Genomic DNA, 18,406 nt, shown 5'->3' on the forward strand with positions numbered 1-18,406 from the left:
TGAGCACCAACCCGACGCCATTCCCGCTTTCCCATCCTGGGCGCTCTCCCCACCCTCCCCCCCTCCCAACCCCAACCACTAATTTTCATGCTTTTATTATTCTTTCCGAGCCGATTCTTCCGAAAAATCACTTGGGAATTCCCTGCATAGGCTTCACTCCATCCCACGGCCATCTTAAGCCAACGTTGTCGTTTTTAATCCCCTTGTTGAGGTTGTAGTTTGGGGGACACAACACCCACCCAGTCCGTGTTGTGGGATCACACAGGGGCCTTGCTGTGGCACCCAGGCCACGTTCCACGTTCTCATGAACTGGGTGTGGAGTGGGAGCTAAGGGCCTGGGGAGTTAGAGGCCTCTAATGGATTCCTGGGTTTATTCGCATTATTCGATTTATTCGCATTATTCGGGTCACAACAGGGCCTGGAGCTCCCTGGGGGGATGTGACGCCTGGGGGCACGGGGAGGGTGGCTCTCGGCTCTCTGGGGTGGTGATGGGGGAATCATTCGGGTCCTCTCTGCCCTGCTGCCTGCCGTGACCCGGTTTTCTGAACAATAACCGGTACCGTGGCCGCAGTCTCGGAGCGCGGGGGCTTTCCGGGCCGTGGGGCCCCGGAGCTTTTTTTGCTCCCCCGGTCAGCGGGGCGCGGGGGCTCTGGGCCGGGCGACTCTCCCGGTGCCGCTCCCGGGAAGCGCCGGTCCCGGCGGGTCTTTCTTTCCCATTCCCCCCCCCCTCCCCAATTCAAGCCCCGTTCCCGGGAGGCGGTGGCGGCCCCGCCCCGCCCGCTCGTTCCCGCCAGCGGCGGCCAATGGGCGCGCACCCGCCGCGCACGGGGCTTTTCCGCGCCAAACTCCAAAGCCCGGGAGAGCGCGGACCGGGGTGCAGCACCGCCACGCCGGTGAGTCCCGGGGGCGGATGGCGGGGGGGGTGTGAGTGTGTGTGTGTGTGGGGTGAGTGGGGGGGGGTGTGGGTTTCCCTGCCCCCCGTGTCGGTTCAGGGAGCGGCTCCGCGGTGCCCCAGCCGGTGACAGCTGGAGCGGGGTGCGGGTCCGCCCGTCTCCCCGCCTGCCGGTTCGGGACGTGTCCCCCCCCCGGGAGGTGATCGGTGCGGTGCCGGTTGGTGGGACGGGCCCCTCTTTGGCTGCAGGACCGACCCCCTTTCTCCCCCACGCCGCCGACACGAGATGGCGGGGGTGAGTCAGCCGGAGGGGCGGCGGTGCCCGGTACCGGCCCGCTTGGCTTTCGGGGCTGATCCGGGCGGGGGTCGCTGACACCCCAAAGGGCTTCGCGGGGTCGGAATGAAGTTATCTCCCCCCACCCCCATCGGGGGCAGCGTGGGGCTGCGGAGCCGCCGGTGCCGGTGCCCTGGGCGAGGTCTGCCCCGTGTGTGGGCATCCCCCGGGAGCTCCGCCGGTACCCCCGGGGGGGTGGGGTCCGCCGGGTGTGTCCGGCGCCTTTAAGACCTCCCGCTCCTCGCGTCCCGCTCTCATTTGCATAATCACGCGAGATTTGGGCCGGGCGATGAATGGGGGCGGGTGGGAACCGCGTTTCAATTGTGGCGCGGGATACGGTTGGCGCGCGCCGCCCGCCAGGGGCACGAGCGCAGCCCCGGCCGTTAAAGGCTCAAGCGTGGGGAGGGGGCGGGGTTTAAGCCGCGCTGACCAATCAGCGGCGACACCGGCTGGGACCTCAGCCAATGGCGTTGAAGGGAGGTGGTAGCGGGAGAGGCGGGGGGGGGGCAGGCGGAGGTTGAGCGGTCTCATTGATCCGGTTCAGCCCAGCGGGCCGGTACCGTCTTCGTTTTGCCTTTAACACTTTGTTGTTGTTGTTGTTGCCGCCTCCCCCCGCTTTCTCCTCCTCCCTTTCCGTCCCGCTCTGGGCACAGAACCGGCACCATGTGGATCCAAGTGCGCACCATGGACGGGAAGGAAACCCACCGGGTGGATTCGCTTTCTAAACTCACCAAGGTGGAAGGGTTACGGCTACGGATCCACCAGGTTTTCGGTGTCGAACCTCACCGGCAACGTTTGTTTTACCGAGGCAAACAGGTACCGGAATAGTAAGGGGAAGTATGACAGCCCAAACCCCTCAGCAATGGGGGTGGGGGCGGCTGCGGGACCCCCGCGCCCTGCCCCACCTCCCCACCTCTGTCCCCTACCAGCTGAGGAGGGATATATTAATTTATTTTTTTCTTAATTGCCTGAAAGTGGGATCTTTTACTGCCATCTAGTGCCTCCCGGGTTCCTTGCCCCACTTCTTGGGCTGTGGGGTCTGTAAGGAGAGGAGCCCTCAGGATGCTGGGCTGGGTTTTATTCTCCAAAGTGAATTTTCCCGATTGTTTTTTCATCCAGCCTGTTGTTTTTCTGCCTTGACACCACTCCTGCAAAGTCTCTGAAGATAGAGGCATTGCCAAGGCTTTTGTAGCCTTAAAGCTTTGAGCCTTGCAAGTGCTACCCCACTAATGGGGATAAAAACCCCGTTTTCCATTTTTTCTTTGGAAATTGGAATAGCAGCTGGGGATTTGGGAGTTCTGCTCTTAAATCAACATCCCCTTAGCTACAGAGCCACCTTTAAATCCTGAGGGCCTCAGCAGTACCTTATGTGCTCTTCAGGCTGTTCACAGCTGTACAACTGTTTTCCTCCACGTGAGTTAATAACAGATCTAACTTCATGTTAAAGAAAACTGAAGCTGTTTTGAGGACTTTTTCTGTCTCCTGGGCAGTGCTCACTGGTAAAGAAACTTCTGAGCTGAGGTTTGGTCCTTCAAGGAAATGATTTCAGAAACAGCAGATTGAGCTGGGGGGAGTTGGACAATGTCTAGACATTTTTTTTCCCCCTTTCCCTCCCTTTTCCCTCTTTCCCCTCCATGGATGAGGTTGGACTCGATGATCTTTGGTTTTTTTCCACCCTGATCAGTTCTGTGTTTCCATGATTTTGGGATGACTCAAGTCAGCCCCGTGTTATCCTTCAGCAGGTGTGTCTGTGGGATGTGGAACACACCTGGGCTACTTGAACCTGACAAGCTTGGGTACCTGGAGTAGTTAAAGAGGCTTCTGAGAGTGTGAGGCATCTCTGCAGGGCTTGTCTTGCCTGCTTCCTGTAGACTTTTATTTGATTGTAGACTTAAACTCTACCAGGTGCTGTATTCACCCGTTTGTGGTTGCAGATAAAGTGATACTGGGGGATTGGGCCAGGGCACACAGCAGCTGTCACCTGCAGGAAACAGATTTCCAGTCAAACTGGGAACATTTTTCAGTGCACTTGCCTTACACAGAGAGTTCCTCTTTGTGTAGCTCCAGTTGTCCTTAGTTCAGGGGTGGTTTTAGGCAGCAAGATTTATCCAGTGTCAGCTAAACCCATCTGTTCCCCCTCCTTTGTGCTTTGGGAATCTTTGTGCAAGTTCTGAGTTACCATTTCCAAGTGATAAGTGGAAAAAAACCCCAAAACCCAACCTTCTTTTGTTGGAGGTAAAATCTCCAGAGCCTGGCACCTCTTCCAGACACTTTTAAAGCCCCGTGGGTTCATACTCTGTTTGTCAAGCTGCTTTTGCTGTTCTGTTTGCACCTGTTGTTGCTGATGCTCTGTGGTGGTGACTGCTCCTGGTACCACTCTGGTTGTGATGCTGTCTCATTGGTCAGAAGAAATGACCAATAATTTCTGGTTTGTTCTGTATCTTGGTGACTTTTCATCTCTAAACCAGAAAAAAGTCCAGATCACTTCCTGTACACTCAGATTTCCAGGGATTGTTCCACAGCCTTTTAATGCCATAAATCAGAATGAAATTATCATAGTGATTCCTGTGAAGTGTAAATTTTTGTGGTTTTGCTCTGTTTCCCCCTGATAGAGAACAAAGCTCTGGGGATTGCTTTTTCTGGTGGTTCAGGCTGGAGGGGGATGATCATTTCCTGTGTAATTTCTTAGTCAGACCTTAAATATGTGGTGAAGATTTGACTGAACTTCTAACTGCACTGTGGTCTCCAGTACTGCATTTTAACTCTAAAATGCTCATGGAGGGTAACAGAGACCTCTCTGGGGCCTCTGTGCAGGGGTAGGATCCTGATTTGACTTCCTCCAAAGCCTGGCATGCACAATGAACTCTTAAAATGAGAGAGGGTGTGAAATTAGGACATGCCTGGCTGGACTAAAAAGTGCTGGGGGGAGTTTCAAGTTGAATCAAATCTTTTTTTTTTTTTATTTTACTTTAAGTGGAAAAAATTGTGTGCTTGGCTAGAGAAAAGGGGGTGATGTTTGGCTTCTGAATGCCACATCTAACAGTGATGAGGTAACAGCAATCTGTAGCAATGTAAAGATCAGGCTGTGTCAAATGGGATTTGTCTGAATTAAAGAATTTTTGAGTTTGTGCATAGTGTGGAATGAGCTTTGAGTTCTGGTGGGAATGTCAAGGATCTTGAAGTCTTTCTTAAGGGTATGTACTGCAAACCTCCTCAGCTCTCCTGCACTGAGGTTTCATCTGGGTAGCAAGTCTCCCTCTATGTGGAAGTCTTGTTCTAGCTTGGCTGAAGAACTTAGCTGAAAAAAAGAACATTTTAAATAGTAAGAATTTGCTTTATTCTTACTTTATAATTTACTTACTTTAATTTATTCTTACTTTATAGTAAGAATCTGTAAGTAACTGTGATGCTAAAGAGCTGCCAAGTTCCTTGTTGATGGTTTTCAAGCAGTGTGGTGAGGCTTGGTGCACAGAGCCAGTTCCAGCCTGAGGGGTGGTTTGGAGCTGGAAAATCTCCACTGGAGGAAATAACCAAAAGGTTTTGGTGCTCTCTCTGCAGATGGAAGATGGTCACTCCCTGTTTGATTACAGTGTTGGACTGAATGATATTGTTCAGCTCTTGGTCAGACAAAGCCCAGCAGAGCTTCCTGCTGGCAGCAAGGAAAAGGATCCTGAACTCTCTGACACAGACTCAGGTTGTGGCTCAGGCCACAGTGAATCTGACAAAAGCTCTCACAATGGAGAAGGTGCCTTGGAACTGGAGGGACAGCCCAGCACAGCACCACAGACTGCATGGACTGACCCAGGATTTGGCCTCTATAAGGTGAGGAGTGGAAAAAACAAAAAAAAACCCCTCAGGTTACTTCAGGCTGCATCTTGAGAGGGGAATTGTTGTTCTGTAGTTGAGAATTACATGCCCAAATTTATGGAGGTGTTTGGTTTTTCCTTAAACTCTAAAAACAACACCAAAAATACAGACCAGCCAACCCACAAATCAGTTAAATGCCTCATGTTGTAGGTCAAAACATCTTATTTTTCATTTTATCCTTTAAACTAAAGCTACAACATATTGATTTAAAAAACAAACAAACAAACATTCAGAGAGCCTGGTTTTATTTAAAAAAATTTACCAGTATTTTTGCTTGGAGTCACTGCATTTGGCAAAGCTGGAACTTTCTTGAATGAATAAAAGAATCTCAACCAGAATCGTGTTACTTTTCTGTTTCAGTGGATGTTGTTATAGATCTGGTGATGTCTTTGCCATGTTATGAACAAGGCAGTTCTAGAAGTCTGTTATAGACCAACCAGCAATGGTTTGTACTTGGGAAGGAAGATACTTGTACAGATGGTGGTGCAGAGTGGATTTTTAACCTTAGAGGTTCAACCTTAAGGTTTTTAACCTTAGAGGTCCTGGAACAGGTCCAAAGGAGGGCAACCAGGCTGGTGAGGGGACTCGAGCACAGGCCCTATGAGGAGAGGCTGAGAGAGCTGGGGCTGTTCAGCCTGAAGAAGAGGAGGCTCAGGGGAGACCTCATTGCTGTCTACAACTCCCTGAAAGGAGGCTGTAGCGAGGTGGGAACTGGACTCTTTTCACAGACGACCTTCAACAAGACAAGAGGACACAGTCTTAAGTTGTGCCAGGGGAGGTTTAGGTTAGATATTAGAAAGAATTTCTTCACGGAGAGGGTGATCAGGCTATGGAATGGACTGCCCGGTGAGGTGGGAGATTCTCCGTCCCTGGAGACATTTAAAAGCAGACTGGATGTGGCACTCAGTGCCATGGTCTAGCAACTGCTGCGCTGGGTCAAGGGTTGGACTCGATGATCTCTGAGGTCCCTTCCAACCCAGCTGATTCTATGATTCTATGAACCTGAGAAGACTGTAGGGGATCAGAAGCCCTGAAAAGGGTATCAGGAAGACAAAGAAAATCTGCATTTTTAAGATAACCTGTCAGAGAGCTTGATATTGAAGTTCTTGAGGTGATAAAATCTTCAAGTAGGCTTGGAAATGAATTCTTAATTTGAAAACCCATTTGGGTGAGTTGTATGCTTTGCTTCCAAAGATCAATATTTTTATTTATTTATTTTTTTTAGATCAATGATTTGATTGATGCTCGAGATACAAATATGGGGGCATGGTTTGAAGCCCAGGTTGTAAATGTGACCAGAAGAAAACCTGCAAAAGAATCAGCTGAGAGTTGCACAGATCCTGATAAGCCAACAGCTGTTCCTGAAGAAGATGTAATATATCATGTGAAATATGAAGAGTGAGTTTTGTTACCTTCTTGGCTAATAAAGTCTTTTGGATCATGATGTTGACAGGAGGTTTTATTGTATTGATCCACAAGGCAAAACTGAACTGGGCTGACTCAGTAATAAGATTCTTGAGCCCTGTTAACTGTAAGTTTTTCTTACAGTTCCCACTAGAATTCCAGGGGGCTGGAACCATGGTTTTAGAAATATGAAATGCTCCTAACCCAAGTTTTAAATGAGATATGAGGGAAGTAAAGTTAATTCTGACTGTGACTGGGAGAGGGAGATTTCATTCCTGCCTTCAGTTGCCTCGTTGGATCAAATCCTAACAACTTGTGATGGTGACTCTGATTTTCTTCTCTGTCCCACCATGCCTCCTTCCTGCTCCAAGTTATCCAGAGAATGGAGTTGTACAGTTGAGTTCAAATGATGTACGGGCTCGTGCAAGGACTATTTTGAAGTGGCACCAGCTGGAGGTAGGACAGGTGGTGATGGTCAACTATAATCCTGATGAACCAAAAGAGAGAGGGTTTTGGTACGACGCGGAGATCCTGCAGAAAAGGGAAACAAAAATGATCAAGGAGCTAAATGCCAAGATCTTACTGGGGTAAGCAAATTCCTAATGTGGAATCCATTGAATTCCCCAGCTCTGCTGAAGCTTTTCTGAGGTCTGAGTGCATCAAAAAGGGAGAGGTGAGAAGGTGGCTGCCCTTTCTGTGTGCTTGACTTTGTCACACTGCACTTCTGCTTAACTTCCACTGGAGGAATTAGAAACTGCAAGGAATCAAAGGGCAGGTTGATCTGTGGCTTTATGGAGTGCTGAGAGGGTGTGCAGCCCCATCTTTGCTAAGAGAAAGAGAATTGTTGATTCTGTTAATTATCCTGTGCCCTGCACAGGGGTTGGACTTGATGATCCTGATCTGGGTCCTTCCCAACTCAGCAGATTCTATGATTCTACCAAAACCTCAATGTAATGTTTTGAGCTGGTAACACTGACTCAACCCTCACCTTAGAAAGATGATGAAAAATTACTCCAGTGCTCTCCTCAAGAAGAAAATCCATATAAGGGACTCTTAGCTCCAGGGGAGAAAAAAAAAAAAGTATATGTTTGTTATAAAGGTTACAAGTAAAAGTTTCACAGGGCAGACAGAATATTTCCCCTTTTTCCTCTTGCCACAATGATTTTGACTTTTTAACTATAAGAAGGGTCAGAAAGAGGCAGAACAGTCACTAATGATGAATTCTCCAAGTGGTTGGATTCTCATGGAGAAAAGACAGGGTACACTTGAACTGCATGGAAAAGCTTTGAGTGGTGGTGATGTCATGGCACTGTCCCAGATGAGGTGATCCAGGACTTGCACCAGCCCAGCCTGCACTGTTGATGCACATGGTCATGCTGCAGGATACTTTCAAAGCCTGACCTTTTTTACTTCTCCTTGTAGGGATGCTGGTGATTCTTTGAATGACTGCAAAATTATATTAGTGGATGAAATTTATAAAATTGAAGAACCAGGCAGTGCTTCTCCACTTCTTTCCAGTCCATTATTAAAACGTGAGTCTCTTCCCCAGTTCTTGCATGCCTTGTCTTATCTTGTGATATTCTGCTGCTTGTCTTTGTGTGAACAAAGTACTGAGAGTTCTGAGACACTCTGACTCCTTTGACCATTTTTAGTGGATCTTGGTACCTCCTGGAGTCTGAAGTAGGCTCTGGTTTTTCTTTTTCCCTCACAGGACAAAGTGGACCTGTGTGTAAAGCTTGTAAGGACAACCCCAACAAGACCTGCAGAATTTGTGCTTGCCATATCTGTGGAGGTAAACAAGATCCAGATAAACAGCTAATGTGTGATGAGTGTGATATGGCTTTCCACATCTACTGCCTCAACCCTCCCCTTAGTAGTATACCAGATGAGGACTGGTAAGTTCTAAGTGTGTGTGTGTGGTATCCTAATTACCATCTAATTAGGAGCAGAAAGGGAGGTCTAGGACTCTGTGCTGCCCTTAGGTGGCAATGTTGTCACCATACAAGGTGAAGAGGTTTTGGTAGGACTTCAGAGCTTTTCTTTAGTGTCAGTTCAGTGAGAATATGTTTTAAGTCTGTAGTTTTCAGGCTTTTTTTCATATTTTTGGGATCTGAGTTCAGAGGGTGCCTATTCAGAGAGAAGTGGAGCTACCTAGAAACCAAAAGCAAACCTGATGCCAGGATGCTTAATTTATGTAATTTGTTATTTCTGGGACACTCAGTCTGCAGGCTCCATCACTGTATTAGGCAGGTGATTATACAGTTTTATATATGAAATACATATATATAGGTAGTGATACCCTGTTTTACTCCTTGTGGTCTCTTTCAGCATTTTATGCAATTAATTTCCTGGTACATCTGCAATGACTTAGAAGGTTGTGCAGGAATATTAGTGAGAACAGGTCTAATTCTGGAGAGTTGTTTCAGTGTCCTGTCTAGTTTCATGTGGGGAAATTGGAACATAACTCTGCATGTTTTGCAATAAAATGATCTTTTAATTGAAAACTTTACTGCTAGTTAATTTTCATTGGTTGGTGACTGTAGGTATTGCCCTGAGTGTCGAAATGATGCAAGTGAGGTGGTTTTAGCAGGAGAGAAATTAAAAGAAAGTAAAAAGAAACAAAAGATGGCATCTGCCAATTCATCCTCACGGAGAGATTGGGGCAAGGTCAGTTCCAAAGCTTTGTTTTTGAAGAACAGTGTGTGTTAGGTCCTTGTCACTCTTGGCTGATGGGTCTTGCTCTTGGAAACAGGGCATGGCATGTGTTGGGCGCACCAAGGAATGCACCATTGTCCCCTCAAACCACTATGGACCAATTCCTGGGATTCCTGTTGGCACTATGTGGAAATTCAGAGTTCAGGTAGGAAGCTGAATCCTGGTCTGAGGTAGTGTAGGGGAAAAATGGGAATGGTCCAACTCTTAGGAAAACCTGAAACAGTTAATCTTGGAGTGTGTGTCACTGGATATGGAAGTGCAGAAAGGAAAGAATTCTGGCTTTGTCCACAACAAGTGTTCCATAACTAATGCTGCATTGTCCAGGCCTTTCAAGTGCTTTTTTTTTTTTTTTTTTTCCCTTTCATGCTTCTTTTGTAAACTAAGAACCCCCAAACTAAACATATGTTTCCAGCAGTTTGTCCTGGAGATGTGCAGTAACTCCCACTTGTTCTGCTGGGAGAGGTCTCTCAAATATCTGAGTATATTAAACAGAAGTTTTCATCCTGTAGAAAGTTGGAGGAGAAACAGCACTGACTTATCTAGATCTTGTTTTCAAGTACTAGAGGAAGGTTGCAAGTCTTTCAATACCAATCCCCTTATACAAGCATTTCTTTTTAATGTTTATATTATTCTGAAATTCCTGGAGCTTTTTAATAAGCAATCTTGGTGAGAAAGATCCAAATTTCTTATTTTTTTCATAAAAAAACATTCGTATGTTCAATAGTAAGCAGCTTTTTGGAAGCACTTCTGGTTTTCTTCTCTCTCCTTGGAGCTTTTTGAAGGATAGTGGTGAAAACACAGTTTTACTCTAATACCTGCCAACCAAATGTGAAATTAGTTAATTTAATTCCAAGACCAATGGGTACTCATACGTTTTGCAGTCTGTTGCCAGTAGTTGCCTGGCAAACTTTTTTTTTTTTTCTCCCAGGTGAGTGAATCTGGAGTTCACAGGCCCCACGTTGCAGGCATCCATGGCAGGAGTAATGATGGTGCTTATTCCTTGGTTCTGGCAGGAGGCTATGAAGATGACATAGTAAGTGAAGCTTGGTTATTTATGCTTGAGAACGCATTTACCTTGTTGCCAAAGACTTGGTCTTAGTTACTTTTTTTGTACACTGTATCAGACATTTCCCCCTCCTGACAATACTCGTGCTCTTCAGAAGAAAATCAGGCAAAGGAAAACTACAATCCAGTAATATGTGCCAGCCCGAGAAACAGGATCATCTAAATTAAGATTAAACATCTGTATTGTCAGCTTGTGACCCAGGAGTCCTTGGCTGCTGTTCCAGGATCTCCATCACACCCACAGGTTGAACAATCTTGCTGTGTGTGCTGTCAGATCTTCCCGGCTCAGAAGGGTTGTTCAGAAGAAGACCAGGGCAGAAGTTCTGGTTGTACAGTTTGGTTCTCCCAGCCAAACCCAACCCTGACCAAGCTCCACTCCTCCTTCTCCTTGCCTCCATGCCCTCTAGAACTCGTGTAAAGGGCCACGGGTATCAAGAGCTGTTCCAAGTCTTAATTCTGAGCACAGGGTCGTGTAGCTATCCAAGTACCGAGGCAGGACTTCAATTATCCTTCCCTGGAACATCCCCCTGCACTTCCAGGCAGGTCCTGTGGGAGGGGTGTGCTGCTCTCCTGGCACTCTGCAGTCTGTGACTGACAGCGGGGTCACCCTGGCTCCTCTCAGCAGTGTGAGAGAGGAACATTAACTGAGCAGAGGAGCAATTTTTCCTTTTGTGAGAATACCTTACTAAAGCTACTTGTTTAAAAGACTCTTCTGCTTTTATTGCATTATTTTTGTGAATGTCTTGAAACCATCCATTTCAGGATCATGGAAATTCCTTCACATATACAGGGAGCGGAGGGCGGGATCTGTCTGGAAACAAACGCACAGCGGAGCAGTCTTGTGATCAAAAACTCACCAACATGAACAGGTTGGCAACCTTCACACTCCCTTCCTGACCTTAACAGCTGGCATTTTGTCAACTGGAAAAATGCTTTGTCCTGTTTGTACCCTAAGGAACTGGCTGAGCATCAGAACTTAAGTTTCCAGCTGTGGTGTAGGCTGCAGCTCAGTCGCACAGTGGAAGTGCTGCATGGAGTGCACTATAAATGGAATTGTGCTGTAAATGGGATCAGTCTCATGTTTAATGCTGACTGAAGTTTGAAGAACAGAGTAATAAATTAGCATAGAAGTTTTCATGCTCCTTTCTGAAGACCCTTGAAGCTTCTGGTCACCTTGGGAGACCAGATCACAATTCTGAACTGATAATATTGTGAAGAAGGGTGGACTTGAGTGGAGGAGTTGGCCCATGCAATTAAGTGAAGGTAAAGTAATGAATAGTCAGGGTGTTTAAAATGTGGTCTCCATTTAGGAGGCTTAATTATGATCTTCCAGAGATTCTTAGTCTTATACAAGATACCTGAAAGTCTTAAATAGTAAGACCAATAAACAAAAGCTACATCCTTTTTTCCTCAGATTCAGGAGGGGCTCCTTCTGTGTCTGCAAAGAGGCAGGAGATTCCAGTTTTTTGCTTGCCATTGCTGTGATTCTGAAGAGTTCTGCCTGGTAAATACCTGATGTTAATTGGATTTTGTCTTCCAGAGCTCTGGCTCTGAACTGCAGTGCCCCCATCAATGACAAACATGGAGCTGAAGCCAAGGACTGGAGAGCTGGGAAGCCAGTCCGAGTGGTGAGGAACGTCAAAGGGGGCAAACACAGCAAATATGCCCCTGTGGAGGGGAACAGATATGATGGAATATATAAGGTAAGAAGGATCTAAGGAGGATCTAAGGATTTAAGGAGGGCAACCAGGCTGGTGAAGGGACTCGAGCACAGACCCTATGAGGAGAGGCTGAGAGAGCTGGGGGTGTTGAGGCTGGAGAAGAGGAGGCTCAGGGGAGACCTCATCACTCTCTCCAACTCCCTGAAAGGAGGTTGGAGCCAGGGGGGGGTTGGGCTCTTTTCCCAGGCAACTCTCAGCAAGACAAGAGGGCAGGGTCTCAAGTTGTGCCAGGGGAGGTTTAGGTTGGAGATGAGAAAGAATTTCTTTCTGGAGAGGGTGATCAGGCATTGGAATGGGCTGCCCAGGGAAGTAGTGGATTCTCTGTGTCTGGAGATCTTTCCAAAGAGCCTGGATGTGGCACTGAGTGCCATGGGCTGGGAACTGCAGCAGGAGTGGATCAAGGGTTGGACTTGATGATCTCTGAGGTCCCTTCCAACCCAGCCAATTCTATGATTCTATGATTCTATGATCTGAATTCACCTGCTGAATTAAGGAAGAATAATGTAGTTCTGGATGAGGGTTGTTTTTAGTGTGTGATGAACTTGCATCTGACTTTTTCAGGTTGTGAAATACTGGCCTGAGACAGGGAAATCAGGATTTTTAGTGTGGCGTTACCTGCTTAGGAGGGATGATGAAGAACCTGCTCCTTGGACCAAAGAAGGAAAGGACAGGATGAAGAAGCTTGGCCTAACAATGCAGGTACATCATCATGGTGCCCCCAGACAAGAAACTTGATGGATAGCAGGAATTTTTCTATGGCACATTCTTACTGAGGATGATCCATGTGTAAGAATCACGACAGCCCCCCTGAGGCTGGTGCTCTCAATCTTGTGGGTCACTTGTTTTCTTTTAATATCAATAAGTAGACAAAACTCACTTCTTGAATAGGATTTCTATAATCTGAGTAAGTGCTTTGCAAGAGCAGGGATCTGCTGTGTGAAATGGGGAACCTCAGGAGCAGTCAGTCCTCCAGAGGTCAATCTGCCAACCTGACACAAGCTCTGAGTCCATGCACTGACCTGTTTGCATTGGATGCTTTTTGTTCTGTCTTGTCCTGCAGTATCCTGAAGGGTATTTGGAAGCTGTTGCAAACAAAGATAAGGAAAAAGAAAATAATGAAGATGATGAATTTGATACCCCGGGGAAAGGAAAGAGGAAAAGGAAATCAGCAGGTTTGTGGAGTAGGCAACTGGATATAGAAAGCCTTGTAGGTTTTTGTGTGTTTTCCCTAGTTAAAATTTTCTGGTTGCTTTTTTTGTTTGTTTGTTTAAAAACATCTTGTTTTCTTTTAGGTGGGGAGGAAAAACTCATTACCTCTCCTTCAGGGACTCCAAAGAAAACTAAAGTTGAGCCATATAAGCTGACAGCTCAGCAAAAATCTCTTATAAAAAGTGATGAAGCCAATGAAAAACTGTGGAATGAAGTACTAGAAGCTCTCAAAGATGGCCCGGTATGCCATGCTTTTCTTTCCAGAAATAAAGTGTCAGTTAATTAGTTCTTGTCCCTACACACAGACCTTTTGGCTGCACGAAGAAACAGCCTCAGATCTAGAGCATTTTTTTCAACCTAGACATCCAGAGCATGTATTTGAGGTCACTAAGAAGGACAAGAACTTGTTCATGTGTTTATTTTTTTCCTCGTTGAACTTCAGAAAATGTCTCTGTCTTCTGCAATCCCTTGCATTTAACATGGGATGGCTTGGTTTGGGGTTGGTTGTCCCTTTCAGAGGACAGTACCAATAACAATGATGCAAATGATCTCTTCACAGAAATTCCTAAATAAAGTGGAAGAGGCCTTCTTGTGTATTTGCTGTCAGGAGGTTGTGTTCCGGCCGGTCACAACCATGTGCCAGCACAACGTGTGCAAGGTTGGTGCAAATCTTTGGTTGAGTTCTGTTGAGCTGACTTGGATTGTGGTGAGAAAGGTGTGAGAGTATTTAGAGGTTTGGGGTTTTTTTTTGCCATTATTTAGTCCTTTAACATGAGGCAGATTTGTATATTAAAAACTCTTCAGTTTGATGGAAGTTTTTTGGTGTAGAAAAATCTGTGCTTTAAAGAAAGTTCCCCTGTTGTCTTGCTACTGTCTGATTAATTTGAAGATGTTATTAATGAAAAAATTATTTTAATTAAAACTATTTTTAGGGATTATTATTTAAAATAATCTCATCTGATTATTTTTAATATTACAAGAGCCTCTCTGTAGGCTCAGTGTGACACTGAGAGTTTGGTTTTTTGAGGAAGGATGTGAAATGGTTTTGCAGAAGCTCCAACAGCCTTTAAGAGCTGCTAGGGAAGTCTTGCTCTTCAAAAATGTAACTGAACAAAATCTCTCTACCTTATCCCAAAACACTGTCTCTGTGACTGATGTGCTCTGCTGCTGCACATGGAAGGAAGTTTCCTCTCCAGCTGCCAGCCTGGTGTTGCTCTCAGCTCTTCCAAATACCTGAGAGAAACAGGACATCAAGGGAATCTCCTTCTCTCCATAGAAAGCTTTGTAGAATAAACTAAAGGACATATTTCTTTTTCTTACCCAATTTCTTTTTTGCCCTGGAGCAGGATTGTTTGGACAGATCCTTCAAAGCTGAGGTGTACAGCTGCCCAGCCTGTCGTTATGATCTTGGCAAGAATTACAACATGGAAGTGAATGAAACCCTGCAGAGCCTCCTGACCCAGCTCTTCCCTGGCTATGGCAATGGACGGTGATTCTGTAAAGCACTTGGAATTTTCTTTTGTTCAGACATTTTTCAATGAGCTTAATTTAAAAAAAAAAACAACAACAAACCCACAACAAAAAGCAAATAACAAAGTAGTATGTGTTCCCCCAGTCCCCTAAAAAAAAAGTTTAAAGTCTTCCTTGTTTTTAAAAAAAACGATAAACTTCCAGGAATATCCATTTGTTTGTGGGTTTTGGTTTTGTGCTAAATATTGATCTTTGCATATCTATTTTTTTTTTTCTCCTCCCCTCTCAAAACTGCCACTCATCAGTACAGATTATTTTGGTTTTTTTTTAATGGACTTAGAAAGTGCTTCCGGTCAGGCTGCTAATAATGATTCTGCAAGTTCTCAGAGTACCCCCTGTACCTCCCCTTTTTGTTTTCTTTTATATAGAAATTCAAAAAAAATGGCTCAGTTGCTAGAACAATCTTCAGTTTGGGGATTTAGCCATAAAGGTAGACTTGTGCATCACCTTGGCAGCATTTTCATGCTCAGTTTGTACAAGATGGTTCTTGGCTTATGCCCTTTGATTACCACAAGTGGGGATTTGCTATTATGTTTTTTTTTAAAGAACTGGGGTTTTTTATACATTTGACAAACCTCCCAAAAGCCATTTCCTACTCATTTTATATATCAAAAACAAAACTAAAATAAAGCTGCTTGCTTATAGCCAAGTGATTGGAGCAATATGAAGTACTACCTCAGTTGGACTTATTAGGGAACTATTTGTTCAGCCAGGTGCTGTCTTCTCTCCAGAAATGTGGAATATCCTAAAGCCATTCTTTAAGTGCCTTTTGTCCTTTTTCTGAAAGACTGGGCTCTGAACCACCATGTATATATATTTTTCATAAGCACTGAACTGTTTAAACTTGCCAACCAGATTTTTTTAGACTTTGGGTAAAATCTAACACTGTAGTGGGGCTGTGATTCCCATGGATGTGCTGTCAGGTTGCTCCTGATGCTCCCTGTGTTATGGTAACATGACTTCTGGGGCCTGGTTTTGGGTTTTTTTTTCTTTGTTTTGCTGCATTTCCCCTGGAAATGGAAAATAATCAATTCTGATTGGTTTTTCTTTTTTAATTCTTTTTTTAATGAGACCTTCTGTTTATCCTAATGACCCTGAGGAGGTGTACTCTTGTGGGTGGGTTGTCTTTTTCTAACATTACCAAAGTTTGCAGTTTAATACCTCAACAAGACAGGGATGTTTTTAATCACACTTCACTGCAGACAGACTGGAACAAATGTGCCTATTTTTGGTTTTCTTAATTCTTAACCTTTTTAAAATTATAATGTTAATATCCTAGAGAACCACAAAACTTTTTATAGGGTTTTTTGCTGAATCTGTCAAATTTCTGTACAATGTGCAAATTGAAGTTCTCAAAATAAATATCTTTTCAGATGAGCTGACTCTTTTCCTTTAATCATCAGAAGCAGGTTTCTAGATCTAATTGCTCGTGCAGGAATTTGTATTTATATCCCTTTATGTGAGCCTTTTATTTTCTAAGGTCATTATGATTTTTCACTCCAAAGAAAAGAGGAAAGAAAATATTAATTTGATATTCTTGCATTCAAAAACCATTCACTTCCAGGTGCTAGTGAAAGGCCTATGATATGTTGAACTCATTCTCTTTGGGGCATAACTTCTGTTAAATTTCCACAGTACTAAAATCCAAATATCAACTGGCAACTGGAATTACCTGCACGTTTAGTGAATAAGACCCAAATTTGTGCATGACCAGAAATAACATGTCAAGCATCACACTGGAGGTGTTTCTAGCAAATAGTGAGCACCTTCATTAACTTATCAAACCCCTGAATTAAACCACTGTGGTTTTCATAAACAAATGCATAAGATGAAGCAAACACACAAGAATTTAAGATGCTGAAAAGAAAAGCTGTGAGGTTAAGCAGCAATTGCACAATCTGACCTCTATTTTAAAGTTAGTATTAACCTGAAGCACTTTTAATTTCAGGTATTTAGATATAATGTCCTTCCACCTTTTATTATCTATTGTGTTGAGATGAATTTGGGGCGAGTTGGTGAAATTGAGGAGTTATGTTGCAATGACTTCCTTGGTAGGTTGAATTAGTAAGGATTTGGAAGGAAACTTTGTTTTCCTACCTAGGTTTCAGTGTAGTATTCTGAGTGGTAGTGTTTATTTTGGATGAATTAGGATTTTTTATGCTATACTTGATATTTTGGGGATTGCAGATCTCAGCATAAAGCTCTGCTAGGGAAACCACTCTGCTCTAAAGTGAGCTGGTGTGGCTTTGGGTAGGAAGGGACTGTGTGTGCTAACAATGGAGATTATTGCTAGGATGATGCTTCATTTCCCATACATATCTGTGTCCATTTGTGGTGTGAAGTTCTGGAGTAAATATCCAGTTTAGGATTTGGTAAAAGAAGTATTTTGCAGACAAGGAATTGGGAAGCAAGAATAAGCGTTGTAAAAATGAAATAAAATAAACAACCAAAAACCATATCCACAACATGAGAATCTTCTGTTTTGGGAATTCCCATCTCTTCCTAGCAAGCCGACCAACTCGATGGTCTGCATAGTTTAATTGAGCACAAACTTTAAAAACGCCCCTGATAGTTCTTCATCCTGGCAAGTTTCCACAGTCCTGTAATCCCAGCCAGGCTGAGAAGCATTTATCTGTTGTGTGGGGATGGTGACACCTGGAACCTGGGGTACAGCTACAGGTACTCACCACCACAGGAGAAAGGGAAATGGCAGCTGGGGGTCGGGTCCTCTGGCAGGAGAATTCCACCCCCCATCTGTTCCCAGGCAGGGGCCATGGCAGCAGCTACTGCTGCATTTTCTGTGGGGCAACAGGAACGCAGGGAAGTAAATCCATTGCTTCGACAGGATGAACTGTGGGGAGAAGCAGGTTCAGTGCACTGCCAGCAGCTCTTCAGACCTTTTTTAAAGCTTTAGGTTGTGGAATACCTGACTACAAGGAGCCCAGAAGGTTGTGAGACTTTGAGCACATCTCCTGCTCTCATCTTTTAGCTGTTTCCCTCGGGGGGGGCTGTGGTTTCTCTGGGGCCGCTTCTCCTTTCGGATGTGAGGCGAGGGGGCTGCGTGGCACCGGTCCCCAGCTCTGCCTGGGGTGATCAGTGTCAGAACCCCCCCAAGTCTACCAAACTCGGGGTTGTGGGGTTTGGTGGTGATGTGTCCACCCCTGTAATGGCCGTATGACATCTTTACCACCTTCGTGCCCCCCCTCCTTCCACCTTTTCCTCAGGGGCAGTGACAGCCGCCGCCCTGAAGCCTAAACTGCTGCTCGGGCCTCTCCGAGTCGCCCTCAGGGTTAACCCCCTCCGCTTGCAAAGCCCTTGAGGAGCAGCCCCAGCGGAGTTGAGGGATCAGAAGATCACGGACGTGTCCCCCGGGGTCGGGCCGGACCCTCAGCCCCAGCCCGGGCTGTGTGAGGGAGGGCGGTCCCTTCCCGCCCCATTGGCGCAGGGCGGCCGCAGCCCCCCCCCCTGCGCGCTGCTGTGCGGCTCCTCACGTACTCACCGCCCCGCGCCCCCGCCGGAGCGCAGCGCCGGGTGGGGGGCATGACGGGCGTTGCGATCCGCCTATCAGAGCCCTCCCAAACGGCCGCTCGACCAATAGGAGCTGAGGGCGGGCCGCCGACTCCCAACGACCGTCTTCTATTGGCTGGAAGAGACTGAGCGAAGTGAGCT

General features: G+C 45.8%; 1 protein-coding gene and 1 long non-coding RNA gene across 3 annotated transcripts; one reads left to right on the forward strand and one right to left on the reverse strand.

The window, feature by feature from the left end:
* The first annotated feature begins 856 nt into the window (after window positions 1-856).
* On the forward strand, window positions 857-14,768 carry UHRF1 (ubiquitin like with PHD and ring finger domains 1). The gene is made up of 17 exons (XM_030466534.1): window positions 857-893; window positions 1,880-2,042; window positions 4,785-5,048; window positions 6,319-6,491; window positions 6,869-7,084; window positions 7,920-8,029; window positions 8,209-8,392; window positions 9,041-9,164; window positions 9,250-9,357; window positions 10,141-10,245; window positions 11,040-11,146; window positions 11,818-11,980; window positions 12,560-12,697; window positions 13,059-13,170; window positions 13,291-13,448; window positions 13,767-13,865; window positions 14,554-14,768. Exons 2-17 carry the CDS (start codon window positions 1,890-1,892, stop codon window positions 14,698-14,700), a joined length of 2,361 nt encoding a protein of 786 aa, XP_030322394.1. The 5' UTR covers window positions 857-893; window positions 1,880-1,889; the 3' UTR covers window positions 14,701-14,768.
* Window positions 5,380-18,287, reverse strand: LOC115599840. 2 transcript variants are annotated; one of them, XR_003988641.1, is made up of 4 exons: window positions 18,237-18,287; window positions 17,425-17,588; window positions 6,096-7,028; window positions 5,380-5,610 (listed from the first exon to the last, which is right to left on the reverse strand). It is a non-coding gene; the product is annotated as an uncharacterized LOC115599840 (long non-coding RNA). The 2 variants fall into 2 exon arrangements; XR_003988642.1 differs by lacking the exon at window positions 18,237-18,287 and adding an exon at window positions 17,664-18,136.
* Window positions 18,288-18,406: the final 119 nt, after the last annotated feature.

The sequence above is a fragment of the Calypte anna genome, chromosome 28, assembly GCF_003957555.1.
Source record: "Calypte anna isolate BGI_N300 chromosome 28, bCalAnn1_v1.p, whole genome shotgun sequence".
NCBI lineage: Eukaryota > Metazoa > Chordata > Aves > Apodiformes > Trochilidae > Calypte > Calypte anna.